The sequence below is a fragment of the Ciconia boyciana genome, chromosome 17, assembly GCF_034638445.1.
Source record: "Ciconia boyciana chromosome 17, ASM3463844v1, whole genome shotgun sequence".
In the NCBI taxonomy this organism is placed as follows: domain Eukaryota; kingdom Metazoa; phylum Chordata; class Aves; order Ciconiiformes; family Ciconiidae; genus Ciconia; species Ciconia boyciana.
In genome coordinates, this window is record NC_132950.1 from 9,410,541 (window position 1) to 9,432,093 (window position 21,553).

The following is a 21,553-nucleotide window of genomic DNA, read 5'->3' on the forward strand; positions in this document are numbered from 1 at the left end:
GAGTAGTCCCTATTTTAAAAGCAACTGTGGATCCATTGAGGAACTAACATAAAACACAGCGCAGTGTCTTGTAAAACTGACCTTTATAGATAGTGGCTGATCACGGTAACCCTTTCTTTAGGTATTAATAGAGCACATTGGAAACCTGGATCGTGCGTATGAATTTGCTGAACGCTGCAATGAGCCTGCTGTATGGAGTCAGCTGGCTAAAGCACAGCTTCAGAAAGGGATGGTAAAGGAAGCAATTGACTCGTATATTAAAGCAGATGATCCTTCCTCGTACATGGAAGTTGTTCAAGCTGCCAATGCCAGTGGTATGATTAAGTTTTATTTAAATCTTTGCTGTTGATGTTCAGCTCTTCTGCCTGGTCTGTTGCTCAAACTGCAGTTCTGCCAAACCTGTATCTTGATGCAAGTAGAGGAATCTGGTCCTTCAAAGACTGCCCTAAATGAGGATGGGAAAAGATAGTATATTCCACTTGGAGATAATCAGTGGTCTTATAACTACCTTCTTCAGCTAGCTGGAGACTTCTGTTGGAGCAGTTGCTACTAAGGAGGTGTTTGCATGAAGTTAAATACCAGGATTGATTTAGTTAGGCCCATTGTAAGGTGACTTTATTACTCTAACGTAGCATGTGCAGTATGAAGGCTAGTCTTGACTGTTGGGGAATAGCTGTAGAAATACTTATTTCAAACTAGATTGATCTGGTAGTATAGCTTAAGCACAAGTGTCCTCAATGGCAGGAAGTAAGCATTCTGAACTCTGTTTCATAGGAAACTGGGAAGAACTGGTGAAGTATCTCCAGATGGCACGCAAGAAGGCCCGGGAGTCATATGTGGAAACGGAATTAATCTTTGCTCTTGCTAAAACAAATCGTCTAGCAGAGCTAGAGGAGTTTATCAATGGACCCAACAATGCACATATCCAGCAAGTGAGTGAGACCGAGTTTCAGTTTTGCTGAATTGCAGCAGCAGGCTCCTTCGGCCTTGCTAACCAGAGGGGTGTTGGGACTTCCATCTCTTTGGATTTGCAGATAGATCTTGGACTTTAAAGGCATTTCCATTTTGATAATGGCTTGAACACTACACATTTTATGTACGCCCCTGACTGAAAAGCTGCAAGAATAACCTGGCTATGCTCTCCTGTAGGTTGGTGATCGCTGTTATGATGAAAAGATGTATGAAGCAGCTAAGCTGTTGTATAACAATGTGTCCAACTTTGGCCGCTTAGCCTCGACTTTAGTTCACCTAGGTGAATACCAGGCAGCTGTGGATGGTGCTCGGAAAGCAAACAGTACTCGCACGTGGAAAGAGGTAAACTTACTGACTGATTAAGTTAAGGGACTTCAAAGCTGTAGCCTCTTCAGAAGCTTTGATTATAAGCAATAATGCAATTGTTGATTCCAGGTCTGCTTTGCTTGTGTTGACGGAAAAGAGTTCCGCCTGGCCCAGATGTGTGGACTTCATATTGTAGTACATGCAGATGAGTTGGAAGAGCTAATTAACTATTACCAGGTAATTAAGCTGACTCCTGTTGCACAGCTGGAGTCTAAGTTCTTTCATGGCAACCCTGTGCAAAGCTGAAAATTTAGTGTCAGGTTGGTTCCTAATGTGAAACATCTAACTGTTGGTATGTCTTAGGATCGTGGCTACTTTGAAGAGCTGATAACTATGTTGGAAGCAGCACTCGGACTTGAGCGAGCACACATGGGGATGTTTACAGAGCTAGCAATCCTCTACTCCAAATTCAAGCCACAGAAGATGAGGGAGCACTTGGAGCTGTTCTGGTCCAGAGTCAACATCCCCAAGGTGAAAGTCTGAGGCCTTAAATTTAACTTAAAATGCATCTGTCAGGATTGTCTGTACCCTAGCTTTTGCAATAGCAGCTCTTGAGTTTATTAATAGCACTGAAGCCTGAGCACTGATGGACACTGACAGCAATATATGTTAACTGGAATTTCTAATATGCCTTTTGCTTAGGTTCTGAGAGCTGCAGAACAAGCCCATCTCTGGGCTGAACTGGTGTTCTTGTATGACAAGTATGAAGAATATGATAATGCCATAATCACAATGATGAATCACCCAACAGATGCTTGGAAAGAAGGCCAGTTCAAAGATATCATCACTAAGGTATTACTTTCCTAATGAAGGGAGGTAAACTTCTTGCTGTGTGCGCTTCAGATCTCTTCCTTCACTAGTAGCCTGTTTAAAATCTAGAGTTCTTGATATTGCTACATAATTTCTAAGCAAGTCAACTACAGTAACTAAAGAGATTTCTAGAGGCAAGAATGAGTCTTGGATGGGTGGCTCAGTTGTGCTGGAATATCTAAGGTTATGCCTATCTTTCATTTGGATTCCTCTATGATCAAGCTTCTGGTCTGAATGTGCATCCTTACTCGTCTCTAGGTGGCCAATGTGGAGCTGTATTACAAGGCAGTTCAATTCTATCTGGAATTTAAACCTCTGTTGCTTAATGATCTGCTGATGGTGTTGTCCCCTCGGCTTGACCACACTCGTGCAGTCACCTTCTTCACAAAGGTAATTTTCCTACTATCCAGATCAAAGAAGAAGTTGCAACTGGAAAAGTATTTAGCTGTAGTAGCACTTTAAGATGCTTAGCTACTTCACTGCCTCGCAGGGAAGATGCTAGGAGACCTCTACAAAAAGTTGTCTTGACTTAAATTTATCTACCTGATTCCTTGAAGGTTAAACAGCTACCACTGGTTAAGCCTTACTTGCGTTCTGTTCAAAATCACAACAACAAATCGGTGAATGAGTCCCTGAACAACCTCTTCATTATTGAAGAAGACTACCAGGTATGTCTTGTCTTGAAATGGTAGTATCTGGGATGGGTATCGACTTGCATGTTGTACACGCTTCATCATAGAAGCAGCTATTCCTGAATTTCAAAGTTCTGTTCAAGCTGGCTTCTGTGTCAGTATTAACCTAATATTCTGGGTGTGCATTTAATGTCTAGACACACAGGTTTCTCTCATTTTCAGTAGATTTTACCTGCTTGCTGTTAACTTGTGTTCCTTAAATACATGTTCTTTGCCACTTCAGACTGAACTAGTGGTGACTAGCCAAGGATCAAGTGGAGAACTGTTAGTGGCTTGGTGGGAGCTTTTTGGGTCATTCCTACTGGGGATAGACTGGCTACTTTGTTATGAGTGTGACAGATTGGCTTTTATTTAAGGCAAGCAGTGGGTGCTGAGGGAGGAACTTGCAGAAAGGGCAAACAGTTATGATGTCTAGCTGTTCTACTGTTTTCAGAGAACCGCTGTCTGGTATTCAGAGGCTCTTAACCTCAGCAATCACTACTGAAAAACACTAGCTGGAATACCCTAAACTACATATGTGTCAACCACCAGCTTCTCAAAAAAAAAAAAAAAAGATTTCTCTGCAGGTCTGGCTAGAATACTTTATGCTCCTAGAAGTAGGAATACAGAACTAAGATGTATGGAAAACGTTTGGATCTTTGGGGATGCAGTTGTACATTTGAGGTGTGAATAACTTTTTTTTTCTACTTATCTCAGGCTCTTAGGACTTCTATAGATGCTTATGACAACTTTGACAACATTTCTCTTGCTCAACGTTTGGAGAAACATGAACTAATAGAGTTCCGAAGAATTGCTGCGTATCTCTTCAAAGGAAACAATCGCTGGAAACAGAGTGTAGAACTCTGTAAGAAAGACAGACTGTACAAGGTAAGAGCACTACACAGGTCTGGTTTAGCATACTTGGCTTGTTTGGAGACCTGTGACTTTCTGGTAAAGCTGCATCTTTTTGAATGCCACTAGGTGGTGCCTGTTGCTAATCTGGCAAATCTTGCTTCAGAGTGGCAGTAGATGGACATATTTCTTGGAAACAAGTCACAGAATGCCTCCTTTCTGCTAAAGTCAGTAATAGATTGCAGCTTAGTTAAATACCACATCCATGTCAGTGATTGTACTATGGTGCCTGAGGCTAAACAGACTCTATCCTGTTGTAGGATGCAATGCAGTATGCTTCAGAATCCAAAGATACTGAGTTGGCAGAAGAGTTGTTGCAGTGGTTCTTGCAGGAGAACAAGAGAGAATGCTTTGGTGCTTGTCTCTTCACCTGCTACGATCTCCTGAGGCCTGATGTTGTCTTGGAAACAGCGTGGAGGCACAACATCATGGACTTTGCCATGCCATACTTTATTCAGGTCATGAAGGAATACTTGACCAAGGTAAGAGCAGGTGCTTCTCCAACACTGAAAGCTCAGTCACTGTGGTGTATGCCTTGAGACTGTCTGCTTGCTACTAACATTGATACGGGCTTTGTCAAATGTCTGTCTGTCCATGTCCACACTTATTTTTCAGTCCATCTGGGGAGAGACTTCGCCCTCTAAGAGACTGAAACACTTGCAGACTCCACCCTATCTACCAATTACAGAACCTACATCAGTAGTATTTGCCTGACCATGGGCAGTGTCTTAAAGTAGTTCCAGGATTCAGGCTTTTCATATGCCACGTCAGTCAGGAATCCCAGCTGGGATCAAGCTCTAACTAAATTCTAGACTGTACACTAAAAAAGCTTTATAGCTAGATCTCGAGTTAATTTGGTCTGCTGTGCATTTAACCTAAAATGTGGCTCTGATACTTAATGGCACTAATTACAACTCAGCTTTTGTTTGAAGTGACTTAGGATGGGGAAAGTACTTGGTAATGCTCTGACAGATTTGAACCAGGTTTGAGTTAAATACCAGCTGCCACAAGTAAGATTTGCCCAGCTGAAGCTTTTAGAGTATCTTCCAGTGAAATGGTGTAAATTCCTCAATGATTAAGACTCCTTCTTTGAGAAGTAAAAGCTTAACTCGATGCTCAAGTCAATGAAGACTAGAGTGCCTGTTTGTCTAGAAGACTTGCCTGGCTGCTGCTTCTAAAGGCAGGACTAACTCTGTAATCCTATAGCAACTTGCTATCCTTAAATGCTGTATTTTGGGGGAGGTGGGGAGCTATCTAAGCAATTGCATTGGTTGTCAGATATGCCTGATGTACCAAGCTAATACTAGGTGTCTTGAGAGTAGTAGTCTTGGAGTAGGAGTCTTAAAGCTGAAAATTTCATGATCTGCTAAAGGATTAGGATATAACTGTAGTGTAGGTAATGAAATCAATGCAGTAAGATCTAACAACAAGCAGAGCTGCCTTTCTAAAGCAGATACTTCTGGTGTATCTTTGTTTTTACTCGCCTGTACCTTAATTATTTCTTCCCTGACACTTTTGTTTCTACCTTTTATATGCTAAATATGGAATTTGATTTTTCTAAGCTGCACCTTCTGAATTCCTTTGCAGGTTGATGCAATAAAGGAAAAGGTGAAAGTTGATTCTTGTTTTCCATCTTTAAGTCTGGAGGACTAAGTCTAAGGATTCTGCATGAGTTTTTTCTTTCCTATGTTTACTACACTGCTGCTACTGCTTTTCCCCCAAACAAAATATCACTAAAGCATATGCAAATTGTTTAACTCTACAAGTAGCTAGTGCTGTAGGACAAAAGTAGATTAATTTGCTACTAATAAGCTAATAGAGCCTCAGGAAGGGCATACAGGTGATCAGTTGGATCACAGTCAACCTGGTATCAAAAGGATACACAGGTGCTATTATTTGGCCAATCTAACTGGAAGAACCTCCTACAATAAGAAATAATTAAGTCTTGGACCACTGTCTCCGAACCATAAATCAGTATGGCATTTGCTAGTTGAAGGACTGTGATCCAGTTTCTGATCTCTTGACCATTACTAATGCGTGCTGACAGTAGGCAGAATAGATACTAGCTGCTTCAGAAGAGACTCTTCCTCATTCAGGTGTCCAGTTCTTATGGTGCTAGTCTAATCCACATGGTGCTGTAGTTCACATAGCAACTTAAAACTTCAGCTATTAGACAAAGTCTGTGGTTCTCTTCCCTGTAGTAAATTTCTTGTAGTTGTGCAAAAAAGACTGCCTTCCAAGCTCTTCAGCTGCACTAAACTTCTCTTGCTACCTCATTTAAAAAAAAAAGGAAAAAAAGGTAATGCTTATTGCTCTTCTGAGGCTACTCTGAGGCTTGCCTTCTGCTATGCAATTTTGCCTATCCTGAAGGGCAATCTGTAAGGTTTCTGTCCATCTGCTTCTGTACAAATACTGCTCTGATTCTCCTTAGAGCAGAGGTCAGCCCTAGTGTGAGTTTTCCATTAATGTGGTTGAGCAAAGGGCAAACAAACTGACAAATGGCTTGAAGATGGACTAAATGCAAACTGCTTCTTGGTGACAAGATGTCTGTAATTACACCACTGGAACTCAAGGCTAACCTGACTAAAATTCATAGTGTAAGGTCCTTCAGCAGCTAGTAAGTGAGGCAGTAAGAAAGCGTGTGTGTGAAAAAAGGTAATTGAACTGCAGTGTTTGCATAAACGACGCATGTGTAGCAGTCATTGCAATTACATCCCACTATTCCTTAAGCTACAAGGCATTGCTGTGGGCTGCGTGTGGTTTTTTGGGGGGAGCCTGTATGGCAGTCATCTTCAGACCTCACTCTTGCTTCAGTACTTTTGCCTCTTTTTCATGCACACATAACACAATAACATTGAATGCATGTTACTTTTCCTCTGCAGCTTATTGCAGTCCCTGTGGAAAAGCCTTTAAAATAATCTTGCTACAAGTGTGTAGGGTACTGAACCTGGTGATGCTCAAGCAAGTGGTGTAAGAACCATCCTGCAGGCTGGTTTCAAACTTGCACTTGTTATTGTAAACTTTTGTTTAGCTCTGAGGGGGAGGCATCAAAACTGGGTCAAAAATGTGTTAAATGTCCTGGGCTGGAGGCTTTCCAAGTGTGTGTAAGCCAAATGCCTCTGCTTAGTAGCAAACTCTGCACATTCTCCTTGGATTTGCATCTCTAAACTTGTGCTTCTGTGTTCAGTGTGTTGCTATTTGAGTTAAAAACAGTGCAGTTCTCAGCACGGTGTCTGGAAATGAGTCTCGAAGCATTGGCATACACTCCTGTGCACTTTGACAGCAGCAAGCCAGATACTGGTGTGAGGCAACAAAAAGGCTTGCCACAAAAGCCCAGTCAATGAATGAACTCATAAAGCTCAGGACTTATGCCACTTCCTGGATTTATGCCTCTAATTGAGGTTACAAATTAACAGGTTTATGGAACACATGTTGTAATTCACAACTAAATGGAAGAAAGCTGTTAGAGCTGCCTGCAAGTATTTGCTAATGTAGCACAGTTAAGCTGAAAACTGTTCGACTCGTGGATGTTGGTGTAGCTGAATAAGTAATGCCGACCCTGTGTAAGTACAGGAAACCTGTCTTCAAACTCCTTTATTAAGGACACAAATGAAATGAAAGACTAATCTGGTTTGAGAGTTGTCTTACTGTCTTAAAAAGTAATTGGCATGATTGTCTCTGACTTTATTCTAAATCTTACCTCCCAGGTAAAATATCAATACCTAATTTTTGTGGTTTTAGCTTCAGGGCCTGCCTTAGACTGTAGCAATGCTGAGTTTCCTTGGATCTGTTTTAGTAACAAGCAATATTTCACTACAGAACAAGTTTCTTCTCTTGCCTTTCTGTAGGGGTGGGCTAACAACACAATTGCCCTTGCCGTGCAGCAGAGTGAAGCTGGCTAGTCTTGTCTTGTAACTGCGTATTAAGGTCGAACCAGTTGAGTATTTGTGGGTTTAGGCTGACTGCCACACAGTTCTAGAGTGGAAAAAAGCAAGTCTTATACACATGCATTCTGTGCATTTGAACTTAAATTGCATGAGTGAATGGGTTTGGAAAGTGAAATCTTGAGGCTCAAGTGACATGTCGGATGCTATTGCAGTCTGCTGTATACAAATACCAACTTCAGATTTCTTCGCCTCAGTGTTACACTCAGGGAAACTTCTCCAGGTCTGGGCGTTATCTTAGCAATTGCTCCAACACCAAAGGTCTCCAACTGACACTGTGCTAAAATCTGATTTTGTGTCCTAAGGCTGTTGGTTTGAAGTAGTTGGAGCAACACTGACTGATGAGCTTACTGATGTCAAAGTAGCTCTAGTCCGGTATGGGACCTTCCATACAAAGCTTCAGCCTGGAGTGAGCTTTCAAAGAAGTTCCACAAATCCCTCAATTAGGGATTTTTTCAGGAAATGGACAATCTTGACTGCACCAGTACCAACATTGCTACTTGAATTGATCTTAACTTGTAAACGGTCTCCTTTTCTTGATGGGTGTTAACATACCACTAAGGCTTTTCCACTTCTCTGCCATGAATAAGTACCTCTTTTAGAGGAGTTTTTTTAATTGTTGGTCTCAATTCCAGGTGGATAAACTGGATGCATCGGAGTCTTTGAGAAAGGAAGAGGAGCAAGCTACGGAAACACAACCTATTGTTTATGGTAATGCTTTAGTTTGTATGTTGTCAGTAACATTTCACTTTTAAAACAACACTTCTCTAGTTGTGGTTTTTCCCAAGGAAGTCCTTGGAAATGGGAACGTTCTTCATGTGAGATCAAGTCTTAAGGGAATGTGTTCCAAAGTACTAGATAAAGCACAACTCTAATGCTGCTGCTAAGATTAGATATGGACTGCAGGATTTAAGATTGTCCTAGCTCATAGTAGGGAGTTACTGTTAAACAGACAAATGTCTCCAGGGAAGTTGCAGGAATTCTGCTGACTGAACCCTGAGTACCAAGGAATAAAGATGAAACTTCTGTCTTCCAGGTCAGCCACAGCTAATGTTGACAGCAGGACCCAGTGTCGCAGTTCCTCCACAAGCACCTTTTGGCTATGGCTACACTGCACCTCCATATGGGCAACCGCAGCCGGGCTTTGGGTACAGCATGTAAGATGCAGCACAAGTCAGTTTGGAGCTAGCATATTTTCTTACTGAAACTCCACCGTCCCTCCCCGCTTTAACTCATAACAGGGAAAAGCAAGAGTTCTGCCTCGTGTTCTTGTAACCTTTATTTCATGAAGGACTGTTTTTTCTAGCGCAAACTATTTGAATCACTTATGTTAAATCTTTTTCACATTCCATGTCATTTAGACTTGACTTTAAAAGGGGAATAGTTTAAACAACTTTGTTCAAGTGGGCTTTTGCAGGACTGCTTATTACCATTAAGTCTATTGTGAAGATTCTGATTTGCACTCTATAGTGTTAAACTCTAATATTGAATCTTAAGTTCATTGTATGTGAGCAGCTTACAGTATGTACTGTCTATTCTAAATGCATTTAAGTCTCACTGTATATTCGGAGAAAGCTAAAGCGAAGATACTTGTATTTGACCTTGCAAGACTGCTGACAAGAGACAACACTAATCAGCATATCCTACCCTGGTTGGATTGCATAGCTCTAAAAGAATTTAAAATGCGTACAGACAACCTTGCCTGACTTAAAATGAGTAAAAGTTTTTTCCTTAACCTATGCAGGTTTTTCCAGTTATGCATATAGAAAATGCTAGTGTCTTTTTTGCTCACTCCATATGTAAGAGATGACCTTATGTTGTGCTGTATCCTGTGCTTTTGTGGGACATTCCATTCAGGAACAGAGCACCATGATTCCAATCTGTGTATTTACTAACCCTGCCCTGAGGTTTGTGTATGTTGGATATTGTGGTGTTTTAGATCACTGTTTTGAGTGTACAGAAGAGAGAATTCAAGCATATTGCTGTTCAGTTTTGTTTGTGCAATTTGAAATTACTCAATTTAAAAATAAATTTACTGGACTGTGGACATGCTGCATAGTGGTAGCTTCACTTTACTGTCTTCAAAAAGGACCTTTGAACTCGAACCAAGTATTACAGTGCTAGTAGTATAGGGCATGCAAGTGCATACCTTCAAGGGTATGAGGGGCCATTAGGAGAGCAGCAACGGAGACCATTAGTGGTGTCTTGCACTGAGGGGGCAATACAAGAAAATACGTAATGCTTTTTCTAGAGAAAGATTATGCCAGAGAGAAGAAAATAGCACTTTTCAATAGTTGGCTGCATTGTGGTCAACTACAGCATATTTGACCAGATGATACATTAGGATTGTAGTAGGGTGTGTCAGTTAAATTGAGAATCATGTTCTAGGTATGTAAGTTGCCTTAAATATATTTAGCTTCAAATAAAATTGACTTAAATGTTTCTCTATGAATACTGTCATATTTGAGTGTAATGAGTATTCCAGCACTGGCCATATTTGTGATTAGCTGTAGAAGCTTCTGTCTCTTAACCAGGAGCTGTCCTCAGTGTCAGGCTCCAGCTGTGAGGCTGAATCCCCTTCCTGCTTGCTCCTGTGAACTCCTCAGCTGTGTTGTGCGACCCCGTCAGCTGAGCACTGCAGTGGTTCCATGTGTAATGGTGGGTGTCAGCATCTGGGGGGGCTTAACCTGCCAGAGGCTGTAAGTGGCTGTAGGTCTTTGTTCAAGAGCGTGGTGGAGCAGAAGTCTGCAGTGAGTAGTGTCAGTCTTTGAGAAGTATTATGCCTAAATAAGAGGTGCAGTATAAAAACTTCTCCATTCTCTGTGTTTATTACACTTGCTTATGCTTGCATTTCAACCCCTCTGACATTCTCACTGGGTCTGTAAATTGGACTGATGGAGACAAATCCTTCTGTTCCCTCTTTTACAACATATTTCATAGGTGTTCAACTGGAAGACATGGCTAAGAGGCTGTAGAAGAAATGCACTTAACACTGTTCTCACAAAACAGCTTTGCTATAAAACTGACTTGGAGAAAATCTACCTTATTAGAAGTGCAGGGAATTTGCCTTTTACAGTGTTAGAGCTACAAGAGTGGAGCTGCACGGGTAGAGCTTACACATGAGCCATGATCAGCATGATCTGAACTCTGTCCAGTAACTTCTGTAACTGAGTGTTTCCTTAAACCCAAGAAGACCTGTTAATCCCAAGTAAAACAGGATTTAAGTTAGTCCCTGTATGGCAACCTGTTTACAGGTAGGGTAACTCCCTGTACCTTGGCTAAAGTGGGACTGCTGACCTGCTTGCAGACTCCACAGGCACCTCCAGAAAGGAGCATGGCTTGCAGCCACTCCCTACCACTGTTTCCTGGCTCTTAAGGTCTGGGCTGCAAAGCCTGTTTAATGGGGTCAGTCTCATCCCAGTTACAAGCTATTGCATCAGTTACTCCATTAGAAACCGTTTGTGCAGGAAGTTGGCCACAGCTGCCCCCAGCTGTATGGGGCAATTTTTAACTGCTTCAGCAGCTGATCTGTTCTGAACTAAATATACCTCCTCAAAAAACCTTCCTGTAAGGCAGAGAGGGGAACCTGTCATTTTTAGCACATGGGACAAATTCATTTAAACTTTGCTAATGCTTCTATTCAGACAAAGTGCAAAATCCTCCATCAATTGCACAAGTCTTAAATATACTGGGTTCCTTCTTAGGGGTAGTAAAATTCTGCCAGCTCTACTTTCCTCAACTCCACCAAGTCTAGCATTTTCTTTCCCACTTTAGAAAGCAATACAGAAGCTAGAAAAACTCATCATTTGCAAATGTTTATCTCTTACAAAACCTGGTTATTTTATTTATACTGAGAGAACATACAGGAACAATCCCCAAACGTGGATTTTATCCCTTCAGTGCCAATACACACCAATGCATTTGGATTTCTTTGGTCCCCAGTTTAGAAGAGTTTTAGGTGACCAGAAACTTTATCTACTATATCAGCTGGTCCCGGTCCAATACCAAGGACTGTCTGGGAGCCTGGAGCTATCTGAGTACGACCCGCGTCTTGTATTAAGCTCACAGTCAGTCCGAGGTGTTTAGCGTCAGCCAGGAGTTGGATCAGAGTCTCTTCGTCAGGAGCTTTGAGGACCACTTTGGGTTGTCCGCAGTACTCCCACTGTTTCAGGAGTTCCGGATTTCTTCTCTGAACTTGCTTGTAGGCAGAAACGGCAGCGTGGGAACACTGCGCTGCTACTTTACCCTTTCCCATCTTCAAATCATTGCGGACAATCAGCACCATCTTGAACTCCCCGGACTCTCCCATGACGTTAGCTTCGCTCCCCAGATTGTTCGCAGGCGCAGTCATTCCGGCTTTGGGCTGCCTCAAAAGTCTCCCGCGAATGCCCCATCCCAGGCACACTCCGCACGCGACTCCAGCGATGACACTGAGGAACCCAGGTTGCGAGAGAGAATCCATGATGGATTTTGGAGACTGGCTATGGAAGGGGGGGGAAGACAGAATTTACTCGAGGATTTTTCAGCTTGTGAGAGTGCACCTGGTTATTTGGAGACAACATTTGTTAAAAAAAGAATTATGCTATCTTCCTGCATTGGAAAAGGATGTTTAGAGACACCTGCCTCGGTGCACGGTCTGCTTTCCCAGCGACAGCTTCCTAATTGCAAACACGTCACCGGTGACGGTGCACAACCTACCGGTGACGGGCTTCAACTCGGGAAGCAGAACGAAGAAAAAACCCGCAAATTATGTTAAAGTTACACCTAAAAAGGGTGAGAGAAACGCTAAAATGGTGGGGCTTCAAAGTCAATACCCCCAATTCACCCGAGGTGAATTCTATGATTCCCGGAGGGAGCGAGGGGCGGGGCAGAGCCGCCTCCAGCTCCGCCGAGGCCTGCGGCGGCTCAGGCAGCCACAGCACCGCCAGGCCCCGCGCACCGGCGCTGCCAACGCCCGGTGGAAGCGACCGCACCGGGCAGAGGCCGGCGTCGGGTAAACCGGAACCTGACGGAAGAAGGAGGCAAAAACCGAGGCCGGGCCGGGCCCCGGGGCACCGCCGGAGCGGGGAGGCCCCTGTCCCCGCCGCCCCCCCCCCCCCCCCCCGCTTACCTGCCACGCGCCCACCAGGCCGCTGCCGCCCCGCCGTCGCCCGGAGGTGACGCCACCAGCGCGTGCCGGCGCGGGGCGGGCCGTGGGCTGACCGCCGGCCGCGGCCCGCAGGAGGGAGGGGCGGGGGGTGCGGCGCCCGGGAAGTGACACGCGCCGGTGGGCGGGAAGGGGTGGACTTGTCCCGCCCCCACTTCCGGGTTGGGCAGGGCCCAGCGGGAGGCACCGGTGCGGAGCGTGGTGAGTGCGGCGCTGTGGGCCGGGGCCGGGGCCGGGGCCGGGGCCGGGGCTCGGCTCGGCTCGGCTCGGCTCGGCTCGGCTCGGCTCGGCTGCTGCAGGGGCTTCCCCGGCGGGCCGGGGTCCGCGCCGCCGTTCCCTCAGCGGCACCTGCCCCGCTTCCCCCATCCCCCCCTCAGCACCGACCTCGGGCCGCTCCCCTCACGGCCGCCCCGGCCTGGGGACGCGGCCTCCCGCCTCCCCCCCCCTCTTCCCCCCCGGTCTCCATGGTGGCATCGCGCGTCCTGAGGGAGAGCGGCCGGACCGCGCTGCGCTCATGGCGGGGCAGCGAGGCGGGAGGTCCGGCCCCGCGGCTTTCGGGGGGTCGGGAGAGCCGGCAGCGGGCGGGGGCGGCGGCGTCCCGGGGCACCGCGACCCAGCGGCGGCCCAGGCGGTGTCGGCCAAGTCTGGGGCCGGGAGGGGTGGCGGGAGAGACCCGGCCCGGCTGGAGGGGCTGTCGGGGTGAGGGAGCTGCGTGTGGGGTAACCGGGAGGCGACCGCAGGCTGAACGTTGCAAGGGTGAAGGAGGTCGGGAGGGGCAGGAGCCGTCCCCAGGCCCGAGGGAGGAAGCTCGTCGCCGTCGTTGAGGGCGATAGCTGCGCTGCTGCTAATTCATCCCCGTCCCACTGGAGACCTGCTCTGCTCGGGACGCTTCACGTCACGCTGGACAAAACCCCGGAAACTGAATGATAGAACGGCCCTGCTTTGGCCCAAGGGACGATGCCTGATGACACAGTGAGAAATTCATCCTTCTAGCTGCAAAGAGTCGGATACCGCTGGTCTTTGGCTGCTTCTCCGGTAGAAATGTATTGTGCTTTCCGAGCCGGGTTGCTAACTGCATCCTCTGCGTCGTGCCAGCTCTCCTTGTGCCTAGAGGCTGTGACTTGTCTCATGGACTTGGGTGGTTGGGCCCAAATCCGTGAAGACTCTTAACATCTCGTATCTGTGGACTGAAGTCAAGCACCTAGATAGATGTGTTTGTCTGTTTTTTAGTTCTCTGGCCAAAGTCATCTAGTGATCACAGAAGGTAATAAAGGAGTCAGATTCCTGTTTTGTTCCAGCTTTGCCTCTTAGATGTTTGGCAAGTCGTGTAGGTGACCTGAGGGAAGGGGTAGTAAGTTTGTTTGATAGTGGCTGTTTATCTGTAAAGTGTTGTGAATCCAGGTTATCCACTTTGAACTGCACGTACGACATTTCTTCAGGGTTCTCTCCTGTCCTTATTTTCTCGGCTATGTGCTTACCTACAAGTGGGTACCCTGGTTTAGTTAATGTTAATAATGTGGGTTGAGCACTCTGAGGCAGAGAGAGTGTAATAGTACTCTTTTATGCCTTGGAGCATATGAATTTTCTTTGAGCAATGGCTTTTGATACTGTTTCACCATTAGGACTTCTGCTTTTCTAAAGTTATTTCACCCCAGTTCCTGCCAGATAGGTCGATTGGGGGTTCTCATGCTTTATACCATCTTACCTTATGATAGCGTATATAAGCTCTTCTTAATGCATTCATTTACCTATTGAAATGGGCTTCATTATGTCAGTCCTCTTTCTTTTACTCTATTATTTCTGCAGCATGGAATGGACTTTTCTTTATTGGTCATAAGTGATAGTTGTAATGACTGCTTCATCCCGTGTTTTCAGATGAGAGTTTGAAAAAACATGTCTCCAGTTGTGCAATGGGAGGTGAGCACTACTTATTAATTTGAGCTAAGCTTCTTGTCCTACTTAACAGCTGAAATCAATGGTCCTTGTAATTTCAGAGGGAAAGGATAGGAGGAGACTTAGTAGCTTTTAAGTGGGTAGTAGCAATGAGGAAGGTGAGTATACTGGAAGCAAGCCTCTTAGCTGGAATGTCTGCACTATTTGCACCTTGAAGATTTCTCTCTGTGGTTGTCTTTGAATATCTTTTGAATGCCAGAACTGTTTCTGACTACATCTTGTGAATACCTCTCCTTAGAATGTTCTGTGTAATTAGCGCATATTTTGAGATCTCTTCTTTCTTAACAAGGTTTGGTTTTAAACCAAAAAACTATTGCTCCTGATGTATAGTAAGAGTAGGCCCGTCTTTCTGGTATAATGGTGATGGGAAACATTATTATCTGCAGGTTAGAACTTTAACTTCTATTAGTTGTGGAGGAGTGTGAGTTGGATGGACTTTGCCATTCCATGAGAACAAAGAGCACGGCCTTGAAGCTGTCGCAACACTAAGCTCTTCGTATTCCTATAGCAGGTTGGAACCATAGCCGTGGAGCAGCACCTTGCTGCTTTTGGTGCTGCATTGACCAGGTGGACACAGGAGACAGTAAGATGTTGTTAGTGAGCAGGCAGTTGTTCAGTGTATTTCAAACTTGTTAAAAGAACATTCTCCTCTCTTACAAGGCTCGGAATTAGCCTCTGTGATTCACCTTGTATGGGCAGGGTATTCTCATTGAATGGCCGAGGCAGCTGTAGTGGAACCTGAATTAGTTCCAGTTAGAGACTGTTAACGTATATGAAAAGCAGAAGTCGTCGTCTCAGGAGCATGTTTCAGCTACTGTTTTCTGTGGGGTTTGTTAGGTACTTCTGTTTATTCCCTTTCATCTCTGCTGTACCTCCTCTTAGAGAATAAGCACTCTGGATATAATGGCTGGGCAGGTTCAAGCATCTTTTTGTGGGGAAACTCTTCCAGCACTTACAAGATAGGATAAAGGCAAAGTTCCTACCAAATCTGCACTCTCCACCAGCTGCTGGAGGAGTCAGAGGTGGCGATTCTTAAGACTGCATTTATACTCTTATTTTTCTAACTCTTCATTCTTTCCTAGTCAAATTTTAGCAGGCCATTTTTGTGCAGGGTGTGTTATCATCTTGTGACAATTCCTGTGACCTTTCTTTCCTCTGCGCCTTTTGGAAGCATAGGGAGGCTGATGGTGGAGGGCTTGACTGCCACCTTCGGAAGGCAGAATGCAGTCTGAGGGCTGTGCGACAAACGTCTTGGCAGATAATATGTGCACGGATCTGTGTATAGCCCTCTGGAATTGAGGATGTGAAAGATACTGTGTCTGTTTAGTCACCTGAATATTAAGTTATGGTCTTTTTTCCAATGTTGTGTGGCCCTTCTCTCCAAAGCCTTTCTCTCTGCTTGTATCAGTCTTTCCAGGTCATCCTTTTTGCTGGAAGGGCTGCTTGGGCATACGTGACTTGCCCTCCCCAAGAGGTACGTTATTGTGGCACTGATCAGTGCCGTGGTAGTACTTGTCACTGAATCCCTGTTTGAGAGAGGGCATGAAGTAGAGTGTATTATAATGCTGTCTGATTCAAAATCTGGATATAGTTGAGCTGGGTGCTTGGGAAACTGAAGTTAGCATAGCAGCACAGCAGTAGCACTAAGGAGGTCTCCTGTGATCTCCTCAGGTCACCCTCTCAGCAGCATATTTCACCCTCTCTGATAACCTTGAAGTGGTTTTCTCAGCAGCTGGTTGGGCATTGTCCCAGTCGGCAGAGGAGCAGTCTCATTCTGTAAGCTGTGATCTGCACCCCAGGCTCGCTGCCTCCTGCCAGCGTAAGGAGCGCAGGACTGATCTGTGATCTGCATTGTAGCATGAGATGCTACGCTGATAATGTTCACATTCCCAGTTATTTCAATTTCCTTTATTTTATTTAAAGCTTTTTTTTTTTGGAGTTTCAGCAGAAGATCACTGGAAAAACCCGAACAACCTGAATTTTGTCTTTCCTACTATCTTCCATGCCTTTTCATCTATATATTGTGTAATGACTCTACCTGTATTATTATAGCACCTGATTCTACTGCTGTGTACAGACAGCCATCAATATTCAGGTTCCACCTGAGAAAATCCACCACGGAAAACAGTTTAATATATGTGGCCTTAACAGCAGGGACAGAATTTTTAGTAACCTCAAAAGAAAATGTGCAGCATCCCTGAAATTCACATTACAACAATATTAAATCGTTCTTTCCTAAAAGGTGTCCCAAAGTCTTTTTGGAAAAGTGGACACTTTAAATTATAAGATGACTTTTTTTGAAATGGTATTTGGCTAGGAATTGGAAAATAGGGCTGGTGTACAGAGGCATAACCCACAAAATGGAAACCTGTGGTCTTTAACTGAATTACTTTTCCTTTGAGGGATTAAACTATTTTAGTTAGAAAAACATTTTTAGTATGGGAATAAATGCACTCATATCAAAGTAACCCATTATAGCTAAATCTATGGGGATTTTGCACGTCTTTCAGATGTGTCCTAATTTATTTTAATTGAATGCTTCCCATGAGTGTTAAAGGACTGGAAAAAAATCAAGCAGTTACTTTTTCTGTTTTCTGTCATCTTTAGGAAAGTTATTAACCTTCAAGTTAGGGACTGTGTCAGTTTTGAATCACATGATGAACAGTATTATCTTACTCTGTAGGGACCGAAGGTTTGGAAGAGCAGTCGCTTTGGTCTTGAACGTCTACAGAGCGGAGGACGTAGTTGTCTGTTCCACTGGCTTCAAATACAGAAGAAGTAGTGAAGAGTGACATAGTTGTACGGAGCTGAAAGGGTATGTAATGGTTCACTTCAAGACTGATCTCATCCTTTACCTAAATGTGTTCATGTGCCAGGCAGTCTTTGACTTTTGAGGGAAAGTGCTCTCCAAACTGTTACTTTGCTGAGAAACTGTTGACTTATTCCCTGTGTAAATTGTTGCCTCTGTAGAGCATTTGATGACTGAAATAAAACTGTATTACAGATGTGTAACGCTGTCAATTTTAGTGCAATTACTTGTCCACCTGTGAAAGTCTGTTTTTTAATCTTTCGTTCTCTTTGTTGTAATTGAAGAACAGTGATGTAGATAAAGAAGAAGGAATGGTTATCAGAAAAGTTGAGGAGAAAGAAGGAGCAGGATACCGGCAGGATTGGAGCATGTGGGTTAAAATGCAAGAAATGACAAAAGACTGAAAATGGTGTATTGCTAAGGTGGCTGGGAGAAAACATCAGCAAAACAGTCTAAGCTATAAATCTAGTTCTAGCAGCTGTGTGACAAGTAACTTTGGAGATGAGAGTCAGGGTTCCAGGGTCTCTTTAAGTAAGAAGTGGTAAGAATTAGTGATTCCAACAATGTCTGGGAAAGCAGTGATATCATTAAAATGGTTTAACAGCTTCCTTGTTGTTCCAGCACGTTGGAAAGGAGTCCTCCAAAAAAAATCCTTAGTACAGAACGTGAGTCCCCATTCTGGTTCTCCAAGGGAGAGTGCAAGCACCCAACTGCCTTGTCTTAAACTGTGTCCTTTTACATAAGGGCACCCAACACTTGGGTGCTTCAGCAGCCCCCCTAGAGCTTCAGAAAGAAGAGACTTTTGTCCTTTTCTCTGATTACGGAGTGCAGAGATTGCAGTGCCTAATTTTATGTTCTCATGCTTTAATAGCTTGTTATGCTTTGTCTCACGTAGGCTGTGAAGTGCCAGTCACAGTTACCATAAGCCCTTTTTGTTGACCAATTTACATTTTGACTAGCAATAATTGTCTTTTTATACTTAATGTTATGGATTGCACTAAAGCTGAATAGTGTATTGTGGGCTATTTGTTCAGCCCTACAAAGGAGTTCTTGTGTGAGCACAGCTCTAACAAATGATCTAAGCAACTCTGATACAAAAACTGTTCAAAGTTGTTTTTCTCACTCTTTTAAATAGTTTAGTTTTATGTTTGCTGGTAACTGCTCAATGTATTAGGCAAATTTATTTTTAGATATGGACTCTGTGTCTTTTTCAGCATTCATAAGAAGTGAAGTTCTGTTTAGCAGATGGAATTTAATTTCCTGTGGTGAGCTATCATGGGTTTGGTGTAGACTTGGGAATGTGGACTCAGTTAATGAAGGGTAACTCCATTTTGGGTCAGGCTCCCACTCTGATTAATCTCCATGGGGAGACATTAGTGCAGGACTAGTGACTCTAATAGGCGTCAAACAGAGCAACAGATCAGAGAGCTGAGCTTTCTGGATGCACATCCTCCAGTTCCTTATGCTAAGATGCTTTAAGTCTAATTAGACTTTGGTAAACCAAGGAGTTTTTTCTGAAACCGGTAAGGGTTTGGTTTCTGAATTGCAGCCTGTTTGGACTTGCCGTGTGATAGGTATCAAATCTTCTAGTCAACTGTGTTCTTAAATACCAGTTTTTAGAGCTTTTCTGCAGAATTGTTGAACTTTAAGACCTTAACAAGTATTTGCCCCACAAAAGTGTGCAAGGGGATTATTTATCTGCTTTGCTGTAAATGTTGACTTGTGTACTTGAGGTAGCATTATGCAAAGCTAATCCCAGATTAGTGCCTTTCCAAGCAGGCAGGGTAAAACTGGCTCTGTTAGTTGAGCTTGTGAAAACTGTAATATGTACGTAACAATGCACCTGAGATCCCTAGAGACTGGTGATTTTTATGGGCCAGTAAGACATTTAACGGATTGCAGTGGAATTCAGTTCATGGAGAGGGAGTGTTGTGCACAGCCTAGATTTTAGCATCAAAAGTGGAGAGCAGTTTGTATTACAGTAAATTAACTTTCTTGAAATGTAATTAAGCTGAGCAAGCAAAATTGAGACTTCAATTTTGAAGGCTGGATTTGCACAAGGAAAAAAGATGAATTTCAAAAGTAGGAGCATGTGGCTTCCACTTAAGGTTTTGTTTTGTTTTAATGTTTGTTATATTTAAGCCAACAAAATGTGACAGAAGTTCCCTAAACCAGAACGTTTTTTTTAGCGTGGCTGTGTGCAGAACGGCTCTGATGGCTTTTGCTTCCTAAGCAGCTTTCTGTGAACATCAGGCTTTCTAACTGTGGATGCCCAATTTAAATATTCCCCTCTGCAGTTTCAGCTTTGTGCGTGTGTAACGTGTGTATATGAGATACGTATGTATGTATATAAGCTTAGATAGCGTATGTATATAAATACGTATTTATATATATAAAAAAATAAGAGTACCACGAGCAAGTGCAGTCAGTAGAAACAAAACCCTCCACCATCTACAGGGACTTACTGTCCTAATGAAATTAGGAGATGGCTAAACATTTGATCCTTGTATCACCGTAGCAACTGGCCAGTTATCCTCAGTTAAGCACTGGTGTAACTCCCCTGGCTTCCAGAGTGTCAGGCTGCTCTAAAACTGATCTGAGGAGAGAAAGGGGTTCACGTTTCTCTGGCGTTTGACTAGCAGTTCAGAGCAAACCTTTGATTGCAAGTGGCTGCAGAATGATGCTGTAGAGCTCTTACGGCAGCAGGTCAGTCCTCTCTTGTCCCTGGCTGACTGTGGAGCCCTTTTGTGCTGCGGAGCCTTTTGTCCTCTCTCGTCCTTGGCTGACGAAGGAGCCCTTTTATGGAGCCTAAGAAACAAACTTTGGCAAGGCTGTTTTATTAATTTTCTTGATGGTTTGGGTATTCTTGGGGCCCAAGTGTCAATGAATAAAAACTGTGACATGCAAGAGATTAGTTTCTGCTGGCTTGTTTAACTAGACAGATTTCTATTTCTGTACATTTTGTTTCAGGAAGGAGGTGTTGGAGGAAGGACTCCTTCCTGAGACTTTGATGCTTTTGACTATTGGGTTTTAAGTAAAACCCCTTCAATAATCACATTCTAGCTAGCAATTTTATCTGCATTACAAGTAATGCACAAGGCTTGTACCTGTTTAGAAGAACATCTGTCTAAAACGGACTTGTGAAACACTAGAAATATTAAACAAATACAGTATCTGAAATCTTTTAACATTCTATTAAAAAAATTGACAAAATTATTGCAGTCTGAATCAAAGGGGTGATCTCCCTCCTGTTTACCAAACCTGAGTTGCTGCTTGGCTCTTAAGCCTAACATAAATCAAAGGGGAAGTATTTTTTCTGTAAAACTTTAATTTCCTCCACTAGACAGTTTTATATAACCTGTCATTTTAATATTGCACTACTTTTCTTTCCAACAAAAGCAGCATATCAAAAACTGTAAATCATGTTTGCTCACAGGGAGAAATGTAATGCAAATAAGATGCTTTAGCTTTGTGGGACTCTTTTTCCAAAATAAAATTCCAGAAACTGTTTTAAGATTTAAGAGAGGACTTTTAAAGCAAGGAGTCTGACTGGCTACTTTCTTTGTGTTTGATTGCATAACAATTGTCAGCTTTTCAGTTTGTTTTTGTTTTTGTTTTTAAGGAGAGAAAAAAAAAGCTCTTGCAACATTCTGATTTATGCTGGCTTCCAGTTATTGCACTATTTACTCTCCTGGATAAGGAAAACCACAGCTGTTCTTTTGCAGTTTTTAAGGCTGAACTCATTAGAGAGGCTAAACCAGCAGACAGAATGTACGCTTTTCAAAAAAGCTTTCCATCAGAGAGCTCTTTTCCATTGACGAGTTTACCTTTTCTGGTTACAGATATTAGACTGTGCAAAACATAAGATGCAGTTCTGTATCTTAGTTACCATATTGAGGGCTGGATTTTTAGGCTGTGAGGTTTTTGACATGTACTTGTATACTAACTACCTGTAAGCTTAGTGCCAGTA

General features: G+C 43.5%; 3 protein-coding genes across 7 annotated transcripts in view; 2 read left to right on the forward strand and 1 right to left on the reverse strand.

The window, feature by feature from the left end:
* Nucleotides 1-10,118, forward strand: part of CLTC (clathrin heavy chain) — a 34,428-nt gene extending 24,310 nt beyond the window's left edge. Inside the window, exons 21-33 of one of the 2 annotated variants that reach the window (XM_072882529.1) lie at nt 122-314; nt 775-932; nt 1,150-1,314; nt 1,408-1,515; nt 1,642-1,809; nt 1,981-2,130; nt 2,407-2,538; nt 2,706-2,816; nt 3,537-3,707; nt 3,992-4,213; nt 5,319-5,339; nt 8,311-8,386; nt 8,712-10,118. In XM_072882529.1, coding sequence (XP_072738630.1) covers nt 122-314; nt 775-932; nt 1,150-1,314; nt 1,408-1,515; nt 1,642-1,809; nt 1,981-2,130; nt 2,407-2,538; nt 2,706-2,816; nt 3,537-3,707; nt 3,992-4,213; nt 5,319-5,339; nt 8,311-8,386; nt 8,712-8,836 — 1,800 coding nt within the window. In that variant the 3' untranslated portion in view covers nt 8,837-10,118. The remainder of the gene's footprint in view (nt 1-121; nt 315-774; nt 933-1,149; nt 1,315-1,407; nt 1,516-1,641; nt 1,810-1,980; nt 2,131-2,406; nt 2,539-2,705; nt 2,817-3,536; nt 3,708-3,991; nt 4,214-5,318; nt 5,340-8,310; nt 8,387-8,711) is intronic. The other variant, XM_072882531.1, reaches the window with a different exon arrangement.
* A 1,372-nt stretch (nt 10,119-11,490) lies between these two features.
* On the reverse strand, nt 11,491-12,941 carry PTRH2 (peptidyl-tRNA hydrolase 2). Its single transcript, XM_072882222.1, has 2 exons — nt 12,786-12,941; nt 11,491-12,156 (listed from the first exon to the last, which is right to left on the reverse strand). Exon 2 carries the CDS (start codon nt 12,135-12,137, stop codon nt 11,619-11,621), a length of 519 nt encoding a protein of 172 aa, XP_072738323.1. The 5' UTR covers nt 12,138-12,156; nt 12,786-12,941; the 3' UTR covers nt 11,491-11,618.
* A 30-nt stretch (nt 12,942-12,971) lies between these two features.
* Nucleotides 12,972-21,553, forward strand: part of VMP1 (vacuole membrane protein 1) — a 70,354-nt gene continuing 61,772 nt past the window's right edge. The window contains exons 1-3 of one of the 4 annotated variants that reach the window (XM_072882214.1): nt 13,169-13,793; nt 16,183-16,248; nt 17,458-17,589. The gene's annotated coding sequence lies outside the window, so the exon portion shown is untranslated. Of the gene's footprint in view, nt 13,023-13,168; nt 14,086-16,182; nt 16,249-17,457; nt 17,590-21,553 lie in introns of those variants that run through there. The other 3 variants (XM_072882215.1, XM_072882211.1, XM_072882212.1) reach the window with 3 other exon arrangements.